Source organism: Callithrix jacchus, chromosome X (assembly GCF_049354715.1).
Source record: "Callithrix jacchus isolate 240 chromosome X, calJac240_pri, whole genome shotgun sequence".
NCBI lineage: Eukaryota > Metazoa > Chordata > Mammalia > Primates > Cebidae > Callithrix > Callithrix jacchus.
The window spans coordinates 107,786,501-107,809,732 of NC_133524.1; the positions used below are offsets into that span (position 1 = coordinate 107,786,501).

Below are 23,232 nucleotides of genomic sequence, written 5' to 3' on the forward strand. Positions count from 1 at the left end.
ATAAATACCTGAGGGAGAGGCCAGTGATTCCTAAGGTGCATTCTACCATATGGTCATAGATTTATTTTTAAGGTTTGGTGTTCAAACAAGTTTGGGGAATACTGGCCTAAACACAAGCAGGTTTCTTTGTAGAGGGCTTCTTGGAGTCTTTTTTCCAAGAGGAGAATATACTATGCAATGTTACTAAACTTATTTGACCACAGAATATTTGATCAGACTAGTGTCACATATAGTGTAATTTGAGAAATGTGCTCTAAATTGATAGGCGCTAACGTAGTGCAGATTGATTTGTTAGAGCCTTACCAACTAAATCCATGAACTATGATGAAAGCTCTGAGAAAATCGGACTCAGAAAATGTCAGATCTATCTGAGTTGGGGCTTTAAGTGATAAGACAGGACAAGAGCACAATTGGACTAAGGGCTAGCTCTATATATTCAAGTGTACACATGACATAAGTAAGTTATACGGGACATTTTAGCAACCAACTACATATAACACAAGAGCTAGCAAAGAGAAAATGAGACACTGGACGACAAATTTTGATAGATCTGGAGCATGGGAAGCTGCCAAGAAACAGTTTCCATAGCCTGACTCAGTCATAGCTCTATCTGCCTAGTCACCTCTGAGGGTCTTTCTGAACCAAGCCCTGCCCTCTGGTCTACTGGAGAATTTTGCTTTCTGTTCACAGCAATAAGGACTACTCAAATCACCTGGGTTTACTGATTTACTATCCTAAATCTTTATTTGAAACAGACTCTGTCTACTACATTTGAAACAGCTGCCCACACCTTGCCTTTTAGTGTTCTCTGGATACATCTTCATCTAGTTCTCCATTATTCTCTCTAGCAACTCCCAGGCTGTTATGCTTACCCACCCATTTAATGCAAATGTCTATAGGGCCTTTTCCTCAGACAATGTCTCACATGCACCCTTGGTAAGCTCATCTACTTACCTGATTTTAACTACCATTGTTTGAAGATTATTCCCAAACCTGTATCTCTAGCCCAGACCTCTCTTGAGCTCCATATACATATCTACAACAACCTCCTGGAGTTTCTACTTAGATGTAGCAAGGTACCCTAAGTTCAATGCATCTAAACCCCATAGCCAAATGTGGTGAGACGCACTTGTAGTCCTAGCTACTAGGGAGGCTAAAGCGGGAAGATCACTTGAGCCCTGGAGTTTGAAGCAGCAGTGAGCTAGGATCATGCTACTGCACTCCAACCTGGGTGACAGAGCAAGATCCCGTCAATAAATAAATAAATAAGTAAGTAACCCTATTTCTTGCCCTGGCTTTCCCTGCCTCAGTGAGTGACCTCACCATCCACCCACATAACTTAATGATAAACTTCAGAGTCACCTGAGTCCTCCCATTTGCTCACCTGTGGTAGGCAGAATTCTAAGAATGACCCCCTAATGACCTTTGCCTTTGTATATACTCCTCTCTTTTAATTATAAATATGTTGAGTTGCCATTCCCATGATTATGTTATGTTACATGGCAAAAAGGGCTTTTTAAAATGTAATTAATGTTACTAAATTAGTTAACTTTGGGTTGGTCAAAGGGGAGATTATCCAGGTGGAACCAATTTAATCACATGCTCCCATTAAAAGCAGATAATTTGCTCTGGCTAGTGGCAGAAAAGGGAGTAAAAGAGATTCTAATTATGAGAAGAATCTGATGTATGTTGTTGGATTGAAAATGGAAGGGGGCATGTGAGAAGAATATGGGTAACCTTTAGAAGCTGAAAACATTTCTCAGCGGACATCCAAGAAGGATATGGGAATTGAAATCTGCCCCAAACCTGAACGAGCATGGAACTGGACTCATAGCCTCCAGATAAGAGCACATCTTGTCTGATACCTTGACTTCAGGCTTGTGAGACCTTAAGCAGAGAACCCAGTCAAGCCTTCCTTAACCCTGACCTACAGAACTGTGACATAATAAATGGGTGTTGTTCCAAGCTGCTATGTTTGTGGTAACTTATTACACAGTAACAGACAATTAATATACCCCAAATTCAGTTAATCACTAAGTTCTCTAGTTTATTCCTCACAAATATGTTTTCTCCTTTTTTATTTCCACTCCTGCTGCCTCAATCTAGATCCTTCTATTCTCCTGCCTGTACTACCAAACAGCCTCTATCTGGACTCTCTACTAGTTTTGTCTTCCTGAAATTCGAAACAACAGAGTGACCTACTCAAACTGCATATCTGATCATGTAATTCCCCTGCTGAAAATCCTTCACTGGGGCCTGGCACAGTGGCTAACACCTGTAATCCCAATACTTTGGGAGGCTGAGGCAGGTAGATCACTTGAGCTCAGGAGTTTGAGACCAGCCTGGCCAACATGGTGAGATCCCCTCTCTACAAAAAATACAAAAATTAGCTGGATGTGGTGGTGCACGCCTGAAGTCCCAGCTACTCAAGAAGCTGAGGCTGAAGTGGGACAATCATTTGAGCCTGGCATATGAGGCTGCAGTGAGCCAAAATCATGCCACTGCATTACAGCCTGGGCAAAAGTGATACCCTGCCTCAAAAAAAAAATTCTTTCACTGACTTCTGTTAACACATGATAACAGTTAAGTTCTTATATGGTTTGGCTTCGTGCTCCCACATGAATTTCACCTTGAATTGTAATTCCCAATGTTGGGAGAGGGACCTGGTGGGAGGTGATTGAGTCATGGGAACAGATTTTCCCCATGCTGTTCTCATGATAGTGAGTTCTCATGAGGTCTCACTCACTTCCCCCTTGCCCTTTCTCTCTCCTGCCACCATGTGAAGAAGATCCTTGCTGCTTCTTCACCTTCTGCCATGATTGTTAGTTTCCTGAGGCTCTCAGTCATGCTTCCTATTAAGCCTGTGGAACTGTGAGTCAATTAAACCTCTTTTCTTCATAAATTACCCAGTCTCAGGTAGTTCTTTATAGCAGTGTGAAAATGGACTAACACAAGTTTCTTAACACAGTTTACAAGGCCATTGCTAAATCTTGCCTTCACCTTCCTCTCAGCTTCATCTTCTGCTGTGTCTGCCCCGCAGCTTACCTGTAATGCATGGTTTCTCAACTACTATAGACATTTGGGGCCAGATCACTCTTTTTTTTGTTGGGGAAAGTGCTGTTCTGTGCATTGTAAGATGTTCAGCAGCATCCCTGGCCTATACCAACTAGATGTCAGCAGCATCCTTTCCCTAGTTGTGACACCAAAAATATACCTACCGACTGTCCCCTGGACAGCAAATAGTCCTGGTTGATGACAACTGGGCTAATGATGAAGACCTGCTATGGCTCCTTATACCCAAGTTGTTTTTTGTCACATGAGCTAACATCACAAGACCTGATGAGGGTAGAATATGTGGTATTGATGATAAAACTATTCTAAATCTAGAAAAAATGGACAGACTGGAATTCTAGAAGCTCCTTTTTCTGTGCCTTTTTCAAAATAAGAAATGTTGGTGGTTTGGGGGAGAATTGAAGGTACCTACTGTTTAGAATGCATCTTTGATTCTGGGAAGTAAGGAGGGCCAACGTAGAACTCAGATAAAAAGAACAAGAAAATAGCTTCTTAGCATTTATTCTAGCTTTAAGAAAAGTTAGTAAAGAAACCTTCAAGTTTTCTTCTATATTGGTTAGGCAAGAACCCTGGGACAAACATCTATATATTAAAAAATAAGGCTGTGAATTTCTTTGTTTGGAGCACGCCTTGGGGTACATGTTTTAGAAACATGAGTTTGGCGGTTAGGGGACAGCACATTAAGAAATCTCAATACCCAGAAATTCTATTACTAGATATATATTCAAGAGAAATGAAAATATATGTCTATATCTAAATCATGCACAAATGTTTATAGCAGCATTATTAATAGGCAAAAGGCAGAGCAATCCAAATGTTCATCAACAAATGAACAGGCAAATAAAATTTGGTATATCAACACAATGGAGTATTATTCAGCCATAAAAATGAAGAAAGTATAGATGGGTACATGATAGAACATGGTTGACCCTTGAAAATATTATGCTAAGTGAAAAATGCCAGTCACTTAGCATAAAATATGATTCATTTATACAAAAGGTTCAGAAAGGGCAAATGTATAAAACTAGGAAGTAGATTAGTGGTTGCTTAGGGCTGTGGGGGATACAGGGTAGAAGTAATAAAAATATTCTAAAATTGTCTTTGGTGATGGTCACATATATCTGTGAGCATATTAAAATCACCAAACTGTACACTTTGAATAAGTGAAATACGTGATATGTGAATTATATCTCAAGATGTTATAAAAGAAAATAACCTCAACAGTTTTGGACATGTCCTTTCTCCCCTCCCCCAACCTGCTTAGCATCAACAACGGGGTATAGCATACGTGACAGGGAAGTTTAGATAGGTCTGGGTGGTAACTCTAGGAGTCTAGAACATGGCAGGAACACTGTCAAGGAACAATAGCCCCTTTTAGCCTCTCCTATCAAGCTTGCCTTTTTTCCCCTACAAAACAAGACTAAGCCAACCTTTCTGATACAGACTCAGAGTGTTACAGTTCCACGACATCTGTATAGGAGAAGCTCCTGTGTTACATTAGTTCACACTCACAGTTCTTAGAAATTCTAAAAACCTTTAGAAGGCTTGGCTATATTAATTAAGAGAACTGCCTTATCTTTTCTTTTCAACAAATAGTGCTAGAAAAATTAGATACTTATGCACTGCCCCAAAAGCACCTTGACTCTTATCCTGTACACAAAAATTAACACAAAATCAATCAGAGATTTAAATCTAAGAGCTAAAAATATAAAAATATAATTGCTAAAAATATAAAACTTCTAGAAAAACACATAGGAGAAAATTTTTGAGATGTTGGGTTAGGTAAAGATTTTTTAGATATGACACCAAGGAATAATGCATAAAAGAAAAATTAATAAATCAGACTTTATCAAAATGAAAACTTTTTTCTCTAGAAAAATTAAGAAAGGCATTAAGAAAATGAAGACTGGCAAAAAAAAATACTTGCAAATCACATATATGACAAAGGCCTTGTATCTAGAATATATAGAGAATTCTTACAACTCATTAATAAGAAGCCTAATAACTCAAGAATGGGCGAAGGATCTGAATAGACATTCTTTCAAAGAAGAGATACAATTTTGTCCAGTCAGTATGTGAAAATATGTGTGACATCATTAGTCACTAGGAAAATGCAAACAAATCACGAAAAACCACAATCAGATACCACTTCACACCAGCTAGGATGGATCTAAGAAAAAAGATAAATGATAACTAGTGTTGGTGAACATGTGAAGAAACTGGAACTGTCATACATTGCAAATAGGGATAGAAAATGGTGCAGCCACTTTGGAAAACCATTTGACAGTTTCTTAAAATTTTAAACACATTATACAACCCAGCAATACCATTTTGAGATATTTACTCTACGGATGAACCTTGAAAACATTATGCTAAGTCAAGGAAGCCAGGCACAAAAGGCCACATGATTCCATTGTTTTTAAATGTCCTAAATAGGACTATCCATAGAGCAAAAAGTAGATAAGTGATTGCCTTGGGATGGGGAAGTGAAATCTGAGAACTAGAGGGTGATGTGTAAAGGGCACAGGGTTTCTTTGGGATAATGGAAATATTCTAAAATTGATTGTGGTGATGGATGCAGACCTCTGTGAATATACTAAAAGCTGTTAAATTTTACACTCAAAATGAGTAAAATATATAATGTGAAGATTATATCTCAAGAAAGCTGTCTTTAAAAACTGTTTTTGGAGACAATGCTTTTTCTCCCACTTTGAGGGAATGACAATAACGAAAAAGGTGAAAATAACTAGGAACAAAAAGACTGTTGCTTCAATAATTTTTTTTTTTTTTTTGAGACGGAGTTTCGCTCTTGTTACCCAGTCTGGAGTGCAATGGCGCGATCTCGGCTCACCATAACCTCCACCTCCTGGGTTCAGGCAATTCTCCTGCCTCAGCCTCCTGAGTAGCTGGGACTACAGACACGCGCCACCGTGCCCAGCTAATTTTTTTTATATTTTTAGTAGAGACGGGGTTTCACCATGTTGACCAGAATGGTCTTATCTCTTGACCTCGTGATCCACCCGCCTTGGCCTCCCAAAGTGCTGGGATTACAGGCTTGAGCCACCGTCAATAATTTTAAATGGAATAGCCTGCATCCCTGGGTAGATCAATCCTCACTTAATGAGTCTCTTCAGTCTACTCAAGAAATAGCAATGCATTCAGCTCTAGTGATAACTACCCCCATTAGCAATGGCACTGTCAAAAACTTGCCACAGTTTTAACAGGCTGGCTTTTGTCTTGCTTTGTTTAATGAGACCTCTGCCCTCTGCTCCTTATACCATCCACAATGTAAAGAAAAGGGGGTCAAATAAAAGTTACAAGTTTGAAAATATTCTCTGGTGATGTCATTACAGGTAGCAAGAAACATCTGAATGTAAGAATTATGCAAGTACCATTTAGAGGCCATCCTGGAAAGCAATGTATTGACCAAGATGAGTACTACATCACACTGATGATCCTTGGGAGCATAGAGAGGTGGAGTACATTCAGAAGAGTGAAAAATTGTCTAGACAGAACCAACACTATGAGACGAATACTCTGTTATTGTGGAACTAGAAGCACTCTTACAGATCATATACTAGGGTTCCTTAAAAAATTAAGGCCCAGAAAAGAGATGTGATTGGCTCCACATTACATAGCTAGTGAAGAACTGTGAAGACTAAAACTCAAGCCTCTAAATCCCAGTCTAGGGCTCTTTCCACTTGCTGAATGCTAGACAGTGACAGACTAGTCAGTACGAGAAACTGGAATTCTATGCCAAAGCTTTTTTTTTTTTTTTTTTTTTTTGAGACGGAGTTTCGCTCTTGTTACCCAGGCTGGGGTGCAATGGCGCGATCTCGGCTCACCGCAACCTCTGCCTCCTGGGTTCAGGCAATTCTCCTGCCTTAGCCTCCTGAGGATCCCAGCCTGTAGCTGGGATTACAGGCATGTGCCATCATGGGATTACAGGCATGAGCCACCGTGCCCAGCCTGCCAAAGCTTTTGATTGAATTGGCCAAGTCACACCTCCATCGCTGCTCAGAGCCAGGAGCATCTCATCAACAATAAAACTCTAGGCCAGGCGCGGTGGCTCACGCCTGTAATCACAGCACTTTGGGAGGCCGAGGCGGGTGGATCACGAGGTCAAGAGATCGAGACCATCCTGGTCAACATGGTGAAACCTCGTCTCTACTAAAAATACAAAAAATTAGCTGGGCGTGGTGGTGCGTGCCTGTAATCCCAGCTACTCAGGAGGCTGAGGCAGGAGAATTGCCTGAACCCAGGAGGCGGAGGTCGCAGTGAGCCGAGATTGCGCCATTGCACTCCAGCCTGGGTAACAACAGCGAAACTCCGTCTCAAAATAAATAAATAAAAATAAAACTCTAAGAGGATGAATTACTGAAGAAATAACTGATCACCAGGCTACACTAAATCCTTTCCTTTCAGAGGGGCAGTATATTCGATGACTGGCCACTCTTTCAAAGTGTGAAATCTACTGCCATATATGAGATGGTAGTTTGCAAACTGTCTCCTTTCACAGAGCCCAGCCTGGCTTTCCACCTTTGTTCTATTACACTTCATGCTCAAGCCAATCCTCCCAAAGTCTGTCTCCAGGAACCTCTGAAAGGTTGGGGAAGGAGAGTTTTGGTAATAAAGACATCACCTTTCCAGGCTTGATCTTCTCAAGTGAAGGCCAGTGATAAATGACCTCCTTCTTGGGGCATAATTTACGGCCACGTGGCCTTTTCTATTGAACCCATTGGTGATTAAAAGGGTTGTAACACTAGGAGAAGAACAAGGGTGGCTCTGAGAGAGCTGGAGGCCAGGGAGTATGAATAAGTTCAGATATTACTGGAGAAAGCAGAGATAACAGGGGAGAAAAAAAAAAAACTGGCTATGCAGCAAAGGAAAAACACACCTCCCTTGGTAAGTGCACTTAACATTTCCAAGGTTAAATCCAATCTGTCTTCCTGCGTTTCCTGCAATTGCCTTTGTGCTTACAGCACCCAGTTCTTTTGTATGGCAATGTGGAAAGGGCAAGTCTTTCCTAGAATACTAAGCAGCAGTTGAAACATCCTTCGTGCTCTCATCTGTGTCTTATGCATCAACCATTTCCTTAAAACCCCTGTTCTAGTTCCCAAGGCTATGGATAATCTTGGAGTCAGCTTAAACTTCTCCTCTGTTATTCTGAGACCTAGAATCCCTGGTCCAAGTAGTTGGTTCTATAAAGGCACAGACAAAAATGTAAAATAAATCCATCCAATTGAAAACTGGCCTAACAAAGCTAGAACGAGCAGTGAAGGCCATACTTATGCCTTAGGCATGTATATTGAGGCAATAGGGAATCTTTTCTTGCACAAATTCTGGGTGTGGACAAAACTGAATCTAGAGATGTCAGTCAGTGTAGCATAAAAACGGATAGTGTGAAGACCAGCTGCACCCCCATGTATGATGCCAAAAAGCTGGAAGTCTATTGTTAAAGCTCTCAAATTAGTTTAAGGCCAGAACATGTATCTATTAAACTACTGCTATCATGTGAACCAGAAATTTGGGTCCCAGTTTTATGCATCCATGACTTTTATGCATGAAGGTCAATGTGTACTTTAGTTATGGAAATTAATAATTGGATAATTTTGTCAACACTCCACAATCACTCCAGCTGCCAAGGAACCAAAAGAACAATTTTCACCTGCAAGTGAACTGATATGCATCACCATCTAATCCTCTATCATGTCCTCTTTAACCTCCTAGAAATCCATTTTAATCCCTGAGAGTAGCCAGAGCCCTACCAACCACTTCTTATACCATTAACAACTTCTTATTGAGGTGAGGAATCAATTGGGGTGTCTTCCTACTAGTGCTGGTTGGCTTTCCTGTCTACATAGACCAAAAATATCTCAGAGGCAAGAGGTCAGGAAACCAATCTTCTATAACATCAAATATAAGCTGTAAAAAGATCAAGGACTCCAAAAGATACATCCAAACAAAACAGAAACAGAGAGAAAGAAATGAGGCATGTCTGCAGATTGCTTGTCAATCAGTGTAAGCCCATCACTCAAATGGTACACACAATTACAGAAGCAACAATAAATTTGCAACAATCAACTGGGCTCTTTTAGCTGATCATTACTCATTTGAAGAGGGAAAACCACTTGGTTCGGTCGATATAGAATCCAGTTATAGTGTACACTGAAATCAAGCAATGGCCTTGATTTCATGAATAAAACATTCTATAACAAACAGCCTTGACCATACTTTGCTCTTTTCAACTAAGTGCCTTATATCACATGTAGCCAAAGACAGGCATTAGAATCTTATCCAACCAAGTCAAGCTATTGCAATATATGTGACTTCAGCCTCCACGAGGAAGATCATATTTGCAAGCAGTACGAATACCCACTAATAATCAAAGTGATTGACAGGTGTTAACATTAGAGCTGTCATCACTAGACCTGGGAAACAAGCTGAGCTCCAAAATTTTGAGTGTGGCACCAACTTTCAGTATACCCAACATCTATTTTGTAATTAGGTTTGTCCACATACCCCAAAATTTTATTTAATGCCCTTGCTGTAACAAAACAACAATGTTTAATTTGCGGTTAGTCTGTGCATACGAATCTTACCATTAAAGTTACGGTAGTTAGTTCCTAATTATCAGTGTTTTATGTAAACAACATTTTCTAGTGCACTCTCTATGTGTGTATGTATATGGGTATATATACATATAAATGTGTGTATGTATGTGTGTATATATACACATATATATGTATGTGTGGGTATGTGTTTGTGTGTATTTCATTAAAAATATTTTTGGTTAAGTAGGATTAGGATGGATTTTATTGCTGTAGGGCTTCTCAGAACATTCAGTGTGCCAATGAGCACTGTGAATCTCTAAGAATGGCAAACAATTTGTATCATTTTACAACCTTATTTCCCCACAGAATTCTTTTTGGAGAGCTTTTCAGGGTGGGGACACAGAGACATTTCTCCTTAAAAGGTATTTAGGGGAATGTTGCTTTATAGGTCTGCCCTCAGTGACTTCCAAGTAAAGCACCAGAAAGAAACTACCTGGGTGGAATATTCACTCCTTTGGAAGCCCCCTATTTCTTCTGAAAGATGTAAGGATAACATATGGGGAATTGAAAGAAGGCTTCTCAAAACATCTACCCAGGCCATGTGAGAATCTGTTTGTCAGTTCATTCAATCAACAAACATTTATAGAGCATCCACTATATGCCAGGAGCTGAGCATTATTTAAAAAAAAAAACAAAAGGTTATGATTGCTTTTACCCTCCTTAGTGAAGACAGAAATATTCAAAGATAAAGTGATATTTGAACCAGGTCTTAGAAGATGACCTTCAAGGGTCAAGGTGGGCAGAGGAAGATGTTTTAAAGAGAGGGAATGTATATACAGAGGTACAAATGCCTGAAAGGGCATTGTTCAGATCCACTGGGCACCAATCCATTTCTGTATATACATGTCATATCATATACTGGTATTTTGTAATGTGTTCCCCCAAAAAAGGGAACTGATACTTAAAGAAGTTTGAGAGAGCTTGCCACTCTACATGGCCTGCTGTAGATGAAAAACCTATTCATCACTGGACTGGTGCTTGCTTCCCTAAGAGATGGAGGTCTCCCTTTATATATTATTTGGAGCAAAAACAGAATGCAAAGGTATGATATATATTCACAAATGTTGGAAATTTATAATAAAAATGATAGAGATAAAGTAGAGAGAAGAGGCTGGGGATGGTGGCTCATGCCTATAATCCTGGCACTTTGGAAGGTTGAGGTGGGCGGATTGCTTGACCTCAGGAGTTCAAGGTAAAGGAGAGAGAAGAGGCTGGGGATGGTGGCTAATGCCTATAATCCTAGCACTTTGGAAGGTTGAGGTGGGCGGATTGTCTGACCTCTGGACAACACGGTGAAACCCCATCTCTACTAAAATAAAAAAAAAAATAGCAGGGTGTGTTGGCGTGCATCTGTAGCCCCAGCTATTCGGGAGAATGAAGCAGGAGAATTGCTTGAACCTGGGAGGCAGAGGTTGCAGTGAGCCAAATTACGCCACTGCACTCCAGCCCGGGCAAGAGAGTGACACTTCATCTCCAAAAATAAATAAATTAATTAATTAAGGGGAAAGAGAGCTAACATTTATTAATATGCAAAACTGCCATAAATCTCATTTAATGAATTTTATGTGTGTGTGTGCATATATATATATATCCATGTTTTAGTTTACAGAGTGCTTTCATATCCATTATTTGATTTGATCCTCATAAGAATCCCGGGAGCATAGTCAGGGCAGATGTGATCAGTCCTTTTGTACAGAGGAGGAGTGTATAGTTAACTGATTAGTCTGAAGTCGTATAGTAAGTGACAATATCAAGACTAGAGTCCAAATCTTCTTAATCCCAGTCTTAAGTTTTTGATTTGCATTTTCCTGTATTACTTCAGCAGACTGAAGGCATAGGGAATCAGATTTATGCCTAATATGAAGAAACTCTAAAAATCACAGCTGTTGAACAGTGAAATAGGCTGCTGTCTCATAGTCTTTTAGAGTGATTGTAGAAGATATCCATGCCTTAGGGAAGATTAAATGTCATGGCTTCTAAGGTCATTCTCAACTCTGTGATCCAATGATTCTAAAATTTCTATGTCCTATCTCTCTGAGATGAGGCTTTGGCAATTAGGCCTATACTTAGACAGCTCCTGTTTATTACACACATGGTACTTACTTAGAAGAGAGACACTCTTAGAGAAATGCTTGGGGATTGCAGATTTTCCCAACATCCCAGACAAAACCATTGCTTTGGTACAACAAACACAAGTCAGTTATAACCAATGTGTCTAGGTAGCTCTCAGATGACAAAATGATGGGAAACAGAAGCTACAAATTTATCAAAATTGCCAAGTACCCAGTACATAAGTGGAGTTTCCCTAAAACTTAAAATCTTGGAGCACACATTATTATCAGAAATTATGGGAAGAGGCACAAGTCTGCATTTGAACACTCATCAGTAACTTTGATACATAGTGAATCCACCTTTTTAGAATCTATATAGTTGTTTGTTAAAATGCCAAAGGCGGCTGGGTGTGGTGGCTCTGCCTGTAATCCAAGCACTTTGGAGGCCAAGGTGGGCAGATCACCTGAGGTTGGGAGTTCAAGACCAGCCTGGCCAACATGGTGAAACCCTGTCTTTAAAAAAAAGAAAAAAAATTTTTTTAAACAAAAATTAAAAAAAAAATGCCAAAGGCATTTTAAGAGGTAGAATGTATGAACTGATAATAATCCACACTTGTATTTTCTGAGGGGAGACCAGGATCCTCTTTAGAGCCAACAGAACCAGCCACTGTTCCAATTCCCTTGGAAGATTTTTGTTGTATATTTACAGCTCCCTATGCTCAAGAGAATAGTGCATCTGTCTGATGGAGACGCCTGGCTGCATTCTTTCCCAGATATTAATATAGGTGGCACTTCAGTAGTATAACCAATGACATGAAGAACCTGATTTGGAGGAGGAACAGATGGCAACATCTTTCTTGGGCTAATTTTAGGATCCTGAAATAGTCCCTTTCTCACACAAACCATCAGTGGAACCAAATTAAGACAGCTATGTCATATGGAAAAGAGAAAGAGAACAAATATGGTATAGTGTGAGGCAAAGACACCGAGCCAGAGACTTCAGTGCTTCCCCCATATCTGACTTCTTTCAGAGCATATGAAGTTCATTTCAACTTCCTTTTATCAAAATAGTTGTTGAGTACCAATGTGAGGGTATCTAAGAAATAATGAATGGGCAAATATCATTTTCAGTCAGATGTATTGAACAATAAAGGTTGCATCGTATAATGGCTAAATTCATATTCATAAGAGTTCATAGAACTTAGGTTCTAATACATCTTTCATAGCAGATAGGGAAGCTGAGGCTAAGTGACCATTCTGCATGGTAAATCAGAAGCAGATTGAATTTCAGCGCCTCAGATTCCTGATTCATTGTTTTGCCTGTTGAAAATATCTTTAGTCGAAATGAAACATATAATATCAGGTTGTGATGAAGAGATGTGGAGGAAGAGTTCATCTACAAGAAATGATATTTTAGGTGTAAGATGAACATCTAAGAATTTAGACAAAATGAGAAAAGTACTTTGAAAAGGTACCTACCTGTTTTCCATCCAGAGTGTAGAGTTTTTTGACAACCCCAGTCTCTAGTTTGATGGCTTCTGTGATATCAGTGAGGACTTGCTCAAAAGAGTGGGCTGTTTTCTTGTTCAGAAGCACACGCACAGCCTTCCGAGGCTTCACCCCACTGCGGATGATGGTAACCAGCTTGGGGCGCACAAAGTCCTTGTTCTCCCTGGCCTGAGCACTGTTGCTGCTAGCCAAGGACTGGGGGGCTTTCATATTGGCAGATGTTTTTACGTTGACAGACCAGTTGGGATTGACATTCTTGGTGTACTCCACCTTTTTAAAGAAGTTGTCTGAGGAACAGACATAGCTTTCCCCTAAGGCAAGAAATAAGTGATTAGGTGATTAGTTTAATAACAGACATATGGATGATTCTAACCAAACAAATAGACACTGACACTGGAATAGAACTTTTGAAGAAATGGTGATATTAACTAACCTCAGGTGCTGTTCTTAATTAGGCTAAAAACTTGGCTCATCCAAATTCAAGAGTCATTCTCAAAACACCATTCAATATAATGGCACACCTAGTTGAAGAACTCTGTCAAGCTAAAGGTTCTGAGGACAAAGAGCACATCTAAATTTAATATAACAAGTGAAGTTCCAAGCTTGATATGGTTTTATTGGAATTTAAACATTTATAGTAGTTTCTAGGATGTTTAGCTTTCAGGGGCATTACTGGAGCATTTTTAACATCTCTATTTCTTAAAGTCCCCGTCCTATTTTTGGACTCAAAGCCCCATCCTTTTGTTATATTATGAACCAAGTAAAGCTTTCAAAGTTAAAACATTTTTATGCCAAGTTAAAATGAACCAAGTAACCTTGCATATCAGGCATACACACATACTTGATAAGAAACCAGATAATCCTTTGCACAGAGTATATGGCCCAGTATCGAATATTAAAATGTGAAATGTGTGTGCATATGTTGAATGTTTATGTGTGTGTATAAGGGTGTCCTCTACTCCTTATGCTACACTGGGTAGAGAAACTGTCTAAATAACAACCTGTACATATAAATGCGCTGGCTCTTGCTTGAAAAATAATCTCCTATTTCTACCACTCGCCCTTCATCTTTTCATCCTCTCAAAGGATGTACATGATATCTGTCTATTCAGGGCCATCTTCACCAGTTCTCACCCTTGGCTGCCACAAGTAATGAGGTACAGAAGTGAGAATACATTATACAGCCTGATTTATGGATTGGAAGGATTGAGTATAATTTTCACATTTACCCTAGGCTAGAGGAAATGACTAATATAGCAGAAGAAATGCTGAGATCAGAGGCAAGAGGAGGGGATTGGACACCTGGGACTAAGAGCTGAAGAAAATAGGAAGAGAGATAGTCTCAGCCTGGGGAAAAGAATATTGGAAAAGGTTGAATTCCTTGAGTAAAACATATTAGCCTCAAGGTATCTAGAAGTTCATTGAGAGGTTGAGCTGCAGAAACAGTATGATTTAATCATGCTTAAGTCATCGGTAATAACCCTAAATAAATAAATAAACCCTAGCCAGTGCACAGAAAGCATTAAACACAATTACAGTCTGATGACTCTCCTTTGGTCTCAGCAGGAGAACTGCATTCAGAAACACCAGGTTGATAATTCACTCCCTTTGCAAATATTTATTGCTTTGCCATAGCACCAAAACCTTTAAGTCATGTTAATGAATAAACTTCTCAGTTAATGCTAAGAGAAGTTTCAGTCCAAATCTCTAGGGCACCTTTGAGGACATTTATGTGTGTGTGTGTGTGTGGAGATGGGAGGTAAGTGGCATCCAGCATAAGCGAAGTGGCTTCCTAAGCTGCCCTCAGTCACAGAGTTCTATCTTGACAAGGGAACCAAGGGATGGTTTTAAGTGAAGATAGGTACCCTGACCCACTGGGTGCATACATTGATACCCAGGATGAAATGGTCAATATCTCAGCCAAGAGAAACTCTGATTTCTTTGACTCCCTTGCTGGCTAATTCAAGCCAACCCAAGTGATTATAGGCTGGGGTCTTTAATTTTGGACTGAAAAGGATGAATGAAGGGGCCCTTTTAGTATCTCCATATATTCACAGCCAACAACCCCCATACCCTAGAAATGGTGTCTTGACTTAGCAGTTCACCAGATTCATTGGCACCTTCCAGGAGGTCACTGCCTTTGAGTCAGATGTTTTCCATGACTTGTCATGTACTTCAAAACTATCAGACAACTGGTGGTGTGGAAATGTGTGAAGCTATGTATTTATGATTTCACTCATCCAGTCTCCTCTGGAGAGTCAGCTGTGTAGCCCTATTAGGACTTTGGACTTTTTTTGCTCCCATCTCTTAAACCTCTTAAGCCTCCAAAGTATGAGTATGATTAACCACCTCCAGATGAAAATGAACGTGATGGCTGACAGCTATAATATCATATAGCACCCAAGAACTTTCCAGAGGGCCCAGCCCTCAGCCAAATCTATGTTGAGCACCTTCCAGTGGTACATTTTAGTCACTCCACTTTCTCATTGGCCTGAATATGGAGTAATGGAAAAAGTGCAGCTGACATGATGTCAGTCAGAACAGCGTCCCCAGCACTTTCTGGTTGTGCACTCCAACCTCCCTTGGCTTCAGTTTCTTCTTTGCAAAGCAAGGGTGATAATAACAATACCTACCTTGAGGAGGTGTTGTGGGGCACAAATCAGATGATGGATATAAAGTGCTCAACCCATGGCCAGGTGTAGCGGCTCATGCCTGTAATCCTGGCACTTTGGGAGGCCGAGGCAGGTAGATGGCTTAAGACCAGAAGGTCGAGACTAGCTTGGGTAACATAATGAAACTCCATCTCTACTAAAAATACAATAATTAGCTGGGCGTGGTGGCACACGCCTGTAATCCCAACTACTCTGGAGGCTGAGGCAGGAGAAGCGCTTAAACCTGGGAGGCAGAGGTTGCAGTGAGCTGAGATTGCACCATTGCACTCTACCATAGGTGACAGAAGAGCAAGACTCCATCTTAAAATAAAAATCAAATAAAATGCTGATTCCAGAGCCTGGAACACAGTAAGCACTTGATACATTTCTATTATTATTAAGCCCCTAATCTTATGGAAGAGAGGAGAGAACAAGAAGGAAAGAGCAAAGAGGAAGAAAGTGCTGAATGAGGTTGAAAAGAGGAATAGAAGCTGAAGAGAAAAAAAGGGAAGGTATCAAGGGCAACCATCTAGGAACTGAGCTGTCATTACGATAAGACATGAGCCCTGCTGGGGCCTGTGACTCAAAGATAAGATTTACTGCTGGTCGGGAGGAGGCTTCCAGTTGTGGCAAATGCCAAATGTAGAAAATGTATAATAACACCCAGCAAAGCCACTGCTGCCACTGCAGAGGCCCACAGGCCCACTGAGGGCAGGATATTTATCGTCATTAAGAGTGATGACTACAGAGTCACAGAGACCTGGATTGAAATTTCACCTAGGCACTTAGAAGCTGTGTGATTTCAGGGAAATCACTTAATCTCTCTGAGTCTTAACTTTGCCATCTCTAAAGCAAAGATAATACACTAGGTGACACCTGAGTCCATTCTAGGCCTAAGAGTCTATAAAAAGGAATCTTGTTCTCTTTTCCATCTTCTTCTCTTTTCAAACAGGCTTTAGAAAACAAAGCTGTTAGGGTAATTAAATGTTAAGAAACTAGCTGCCCACCTCCAAGGACTCTCCACTTCTACGGCTGGAAAGACATCAAATGTGCTTCTTTGCTAGATTAAGACTTCCTTGTTCTGATTCTGCCAGCATTTTCAACGTCTGCTGCCAGAGCTCAGTGCCTCCTGCACATCCTGCTGCCTGGCACTTGGAGCTGGATAAGGTGGGTTGCACCTTTACACAGCTGGGTTCCCATCCTGCCACCGCTTCCAAGGGCTATTTCCTACCAGCTGGAGGCCTAGAGGGAAAGCTGGCTTCAGAGCCAAGCAAGGTGCAAATTGGCTGGAACTAACAACCTGCTTTAGGGTGAGAGGGTAAGGAAATGAAATCATGGAAGCACAGCTGAAAGGGCAGAAATGTAACAAGCTGTGGGCTCAAGATGATCTAATGTCTACCTCCCTTCTCTTTAAGAAGGCTCCATTTTCAAAAGAACTGTATGTATTTGTATCTTCTCAGTGCAAAAGCACTTCTGCCTGGGTTTTCTCCTCTTTTCCAGGGCTTCCTGACTCAAAAAGGAATATATTAAATGATACTTTACTGTATTATATTAAAATATTAAATGACATTTGATTATATTATCATATCTGTTAACAATGCATCCCTCCCAGGTATCTTAAAATTCTTGTCTTTGACAATGTACTTGCTTTAGTAGTTACAGAATAAATTAGTGAGAAGGTGGATTCATCTCATTGAAACAAATGAGCTTTGGCAAAAGAACTGGATCATACCTGGTGTGACTACACAGCTCAGATTTTCTAAGACTGTTCCAGTTGTAAATATTCTGTCCCATGGTCTGGGTAATAACTCTTGAACTTGTCTCAATTTGGGTTCAGAGAAGCTGGCTAGTCATAAATGATACCCCCAACATTGATCTGCATACTTACATACAAGAAAATCGGGGAAGAAATGAACCAGACATAAAGGGAAGGAGAAAAATTCTACAAAAAAATAAATAAATAAAAAAGAAAGAAAGAAAAAGGAAAGTCATGACAAAAGGAAAACCCATCAGTGGATATTATTCATTGACCTCCTAGGGACACAGCTAATGAGGACCACATCTTACGTGGCTTCACTAAGACCCTCCTTGTACCCAAGGACTGTGGGAAAACTGACATCAATAACATTTGATCCAAAATGCTTCCCCTGATACTTTCTGTATCTAGCAGAAAACAGTAGACTAGAGGCACTAGACAAAGGAGTGCCCAAGGCCAGAGTCATTAACCGATCATTTTTAAATTTTATTTTTCAGGCTAAATATGTAATAATGCGGTCATTTGAAAACACAGTGTGTTCTATGCTCTATTATTCCTTTAATATATATAAAGAAAAAAATAAAAACAGATTTCTGCATTTCTAAAGAGTCCTACCACTTTGGTTAGTTGAATGGGACCATCAAGATCCCCCAGTCTAAGACTTCCCAAGTCTAAGTGCTCATAAAAATCACATGAGGAGAGTTGTAAAAACACAAACACTGAGGCACTAGCTGGGGATTCTGATTCAATAGATCTTGGGTGTGGCCCAGGAATGTAATATTTCTCTAAAGTTCTGAAAGATTTTGAAAGGCAGCCAGGTTTGGGAGCCACTGATCATTACAATCCCTTACTAACATCATCATTTTCATGATCATTATTATTTCCATTATTGGTATTTTACATCATTAATAATAATAGTACCTGTAGCTATAATTTTACCTTGTCAATGTGTTTCCATATCTATTGTCTAAGTTTATCCTTACAACCACCCTATGGATAGAGAAGGCAGGTGTTACTAGTCCCATTTTACAGTTAAAAATATTACTCACAAGAGATACACAAAACATTGTGGTCTACACATACAATGACACCTTATTCTTCAACAAAATAGAATGAAGTGCCAATACATGGAACGACATAGATAAAATTTGAAAACATTATTCTAAGTAAAAGAAGCACAAAAGACCACATGGTATTTGGTTAAATTTATATGAAATGCCCAGAATAGACAAATCTGTGGAGACAGAAAGTAGATTAATCATTGTCTAGAGCTGGAGAGATTGGAGAAAATAATTCAGTGACAACTAATTGGAGTAGGGTTTCTTTTTGGGGAGATGAAAATGGTCCAAAATTATGTTATGATGATGGTTGCACCACTTGATAAATCTTCCAAAAATCATTTTACACTCGAATGAGTGAATTTTGTCTTATGGAAATTATACCTTAAAACAGTTGTTTTCTAGTTATTTTAAAAATAAATAACAGTCACATTAATGATAACGACAAACCTATGATCATGTAGCTAACTAGCTATAAAGTAGGATAACTCAGACAATAATTACTACCTTTTATTAAACACTATTGTGTGCCTAGCAGAGTAACTTGCACTTTATAACCTCTGTCTTATTTAATCCTCAAAGTCATTGTTCCTGTTTTACAGATGACAAACTGAGTCTCAGGGAATCTAGATGGTTAACTCAAGGTCTTGCAGACTAACACTGACAGATCCTGGATTTGAACCAAATCTGAGTCCAAAGACTTCTTTTTTCATTATAATCTGCTGCCTCTAAGACTAGAACACAATGACCCTGATTTTTCAAGCCAGGAAGTCTAACTGGAAGCAATGTATATAATATTTTGATCTTTTGTTCAATCTCTTGCAAAGGTGAACAAAGTCAAAGGGCTTTTGTTCTCCATTCCCTGATGGGCAGTTCTAAAATATAAAATATGAGGTAAAAAGACACGTTATTTTCATCCTCCTTATCCCAGTGCCCATTTGGCTCTGTGGCAGTGCCAAGACTGATCACATTTCTTAACACTATCCTGGAGATAGCCTTGAATTTTCTTGACTGAACAGGCAGTACTCAGGACTGGAGGGCATTGAGGTCCACTGGGACTTGTAGTTGTAGATGACATGTGAACAAATGCAACTGAGCCCTATTCACACTTTGCATAGCCCAGGAATTCAACAAAAAGTACCACTGAACACAGGAGTGATAAATAAGAGGAGTTCAATCTAGTGGGACTCAAAAGGAATCAAGGGAATAGAAAGCTGCAGTCTTTTCAAAATTACATTTATTGCTACCTGTGTCGAACGGATTATCACCAGCCCTCTTGTAATACACCAATACACACACACACACACACACACACACACACACACACACATCTAGGGAGAAAAATCAATATGTAAAAAATGGATTTGGGGGAAAATTTTCTGCATAACACTTCTCTTACATCAGACGCAAGAATATTCTAATACTTGCTCTGAATACAATGTTACTTGGTTCAGTATTCTTTACTAATGTCTATTGTGTTTAGAATATCACAGTTCATAGAAATTAGGATATATTGGATGATACAGGGTGCTTTGTTTATGAAAGTTGTTACAGAGAAATCCCTGAAATTTGGCTGAGATGTGGATTTTACAATGACAAAAGACAGACACCCTAACAATTACTCTGTTGGACAGCTCCCTCGTCCTAGCTACAAACCCTTCGAATTTGCCCTGACTCTCCTTCATTCTAAGATATGCACTAAGATGGCCAGTCCTTTATTGGTCAGGAAGGGCCTAGTATTAACCTCTGCCTGTCCACTGAGCACATGATGAAATAATCAAAGCTTCCTGGGCATTGCTTTTCGAGGTCAGCTATGTAGAAAAATCTCAGCCAGGTGCAGTGGCTCACACCTGTAATCCCAGCACTTTGGGAGGCCGAGGCAGGTGGATCACCTGAGGTCGGGAGTTTGAGACCAGCCTGACCAACATGGAGAAACTCCCATCTCTACTAAAAATACGAAATTAGTCCGGTGTGGTGACACATGTCTGTAATCCCAGCTACTCGGGAGGCTGAGGCAGGAGAATCACTTGAACCCGGGAGGCGGAGGTTGTGGTGAGCTGAGATCATGCCATGGCACTTGAGCCTGGGCAACAAGAGCAAAACTCTGTCTCAAAAAAAAAAAAAAAAAGACAAGAAAAGAAAAGAAAAATCTCAAACTAGAACCCTGAGACTCAGATGCAGCAACCATATGGACACTATCTCATATAAGTAACTGGTCACAATCGCTTGGCCTGACTACTTGGGCAATAGCAGCTATTTGAGAGAAGTAGGGTCTTGTACAAAGGAAGCCCTCATTCTCCTTTGTCTAGGAACCCAAGAAACTTAGAAGCAGTGAAGCAGAAGCAGGTTGCTCCCACGTCAAATCATTTCAGGTGCTATTTCTCCTTCCTTGTTGGTTATTTCATAATTCAGTTTATCTAGAGATCTGCCTGCTTTAAACCCACCTTGGCTCAGGGAATGAAAGGAGTGAGGAGAAAGGGCTGGATAATAGAGAAGGGGCTTGAGAAGGAACACATTCATTATCACCACTCGTTGAGGCCGTTCTTTAAAGTACTGATCTGGTTAAATTGATCACATGTGTTATATCCACCAACTTAAAAATAGGGAAGCATCTTCAGCATAATTGATTTGATAATATAGAGTGTTAAAAATATGACCCAAGATCTATTTTCTAAATGACCATAAAGAAGACTCTATGGCTGGGTAAGTTATGGTAAGAGCTGGGATTTTCTCTATTTTAAGGTGGGTACAAAGGTTGTTGGGATTCTTGGCAATCTATTCAGAAAATTTAGTTGTCATTCAAAAATCTAGAGAGGATATAAGGGGATTTAGGTACAGTGAGTCAATTCCTATTCTAATTGGAATGGTCTTTATTAAAATACCAGACATACCTACAGCTTTCTTTGGTATTTCTCCCAATGACCTCAGCCTTAGGGACACACCCTAAAGTAGGCTTTTTAGAAGCAACAGCTGAGCAGCGACCACTTACCTAAAAGAATAATCCTCTGTGAATATGTTCAGGAAATCCTGCTCTTAGGGTGTGTATTTCCAATGAGTTGCAATTCACAAATAATTTCCCAGCAGTTCAAAGAAAATTTGGGCACAATATTTTCTCTGTTAACCCAACCAAATGTCCTTCCTTGTTATACCCTTAATGATTTCATGCTCTGCCTCAATAGTGCTACTCAAAGTTAATTATAAATAAGATCTAGAATAAATGCTACAATTAAGATTTTCCTCTTTATACCCTGGCAGATAAGCACAATGCTTGATCACCACCATTCACATTTCAACCTCAGGGAAGACTGAAGGGTGATTGCTAATGGCTCTGTTGATGTCTATAGCATTAGAAATTTGAGCATTAATCAACCCAGTGTTTTGAAAAATACATTGCATAATTTTTTTCCAAAGCAACCCAAGAATGTAACCATAACCAATAATGCCACCTCCCACCAAGGGCCACCACCCACTATTTAAATTACCTTCCTCCAGTTCATCCATGCTTCCGATCTTCCTGGACCCATCAATGGTGTAAATGTAACGCACTCCCTGAGGCAGGTTGATGTTGTCAGACAGAGATCGTGTCAGGTCAGCCAGCAAGGCGTCGAAGCTGCGAAAACGGTCAGAGGACACAGCGTACACAATCCCCTTGAAGTAGCGGTCCCCATTGCGGTAGAAACGTACCTTCTTGGCTTTCTTCTCATTACTCAGTGCCTGCAAGGTTCTGGTTCGGTAGAAGCTACAGTGGGCGCTGTGAGTGGGGCTAGGCAACCCATTCATCCGGGAGCCTCGCATGTTCCTGGATGTCTTATCTCTTTCGTCAAAGTGTCCAAAATCAAGTTCCATATTTTAGTGGAACCTTAGAGACCTGAGCGTTGGAGAAAGGGATGGGGGCGAAGAGAGGCAAAAACAAAAAAGGACGGGGAGAGGGAAAAAAGAAAGGAATTCAAATATTAGCCAGATCCAGATCTGCAATCTGCTGCTTGTGAAAAGAACTGGTTGAAAAAAGCCTGTGACCCATCTGCTGCTTGCCCCTGACCTGCAGGAATATTGATCTTAATAGAGAAGAAGGAGGGGCTGGGCGGGGGTGCTGGTGGTTGTGGGGGTTGGGAGTAAGAGATAGAGAGGGAGGCACTCTTGGCACTGTTCCAGACAGAGGAGAGGGGGAGATTTTGAAATAGCTGAAAATCCTGAGACTTACTGACAGTGGCTCCTATCAAATTGTAACTTCGGGCTAAATACATTAAAACTGGCATCTGTTTCCTCACACATGCCCACATGACTAACAGTTGTAAATGAATCCATAGCCTGACAAAATTCCCCTTGAAGAGAACAGAAGGAGCTAGCTAAGGTTAGCATCTCCAGCTTAGGAAGCAGTCTTGGCATTTCAGTACAATGACTATGAAGGGGAGTGTTTTCATTTTATTCCAAGTCTTCTTTCCTACTCTAATATGTGCATCCCCTCCCCCCAGAATAAACTAAGATTCGCCTTTAAAGGGACAGCCTCCAGGGAACAGCCAG

General features: G+C 40.2%; 1 protein-coding gene across 11 annotated transcripts in view; it reads right to left on the bottom strand.

The window, feature by feature from the left end:
• DCX (doublecortin) overlaps nucleotides 1-23,232 on the bottom strand; it is a 121,717-nt gene that overhangs the window by 97,371 nt on the left and 1,114 nt on the right. For all 11 annotated transcript variants that reach the window (XM_008989781.4, XM_002763166.6, XM_078363108.1 and 8 more), the window contains exons 2-3: nucleotides 22,194-22,579; nucleotides 13,217-13,557 (exon numbers count right to left, since the gene is read on the bottom strand). In XM_008989781.4, coding sequence (XP_008988029.1) covers nucleotides 13,217-13,557; nucleotides 22,194-22,557 — 705 coding nt within the window. In that variant the 5' untranslated portion in view covers nucleotides 22,558-22,579. The remainder of the gene's footprint in view (nucleotides 1-13,216; nucleotides 13,558-22,193; nucleotides 22,580-23,232) is intronic.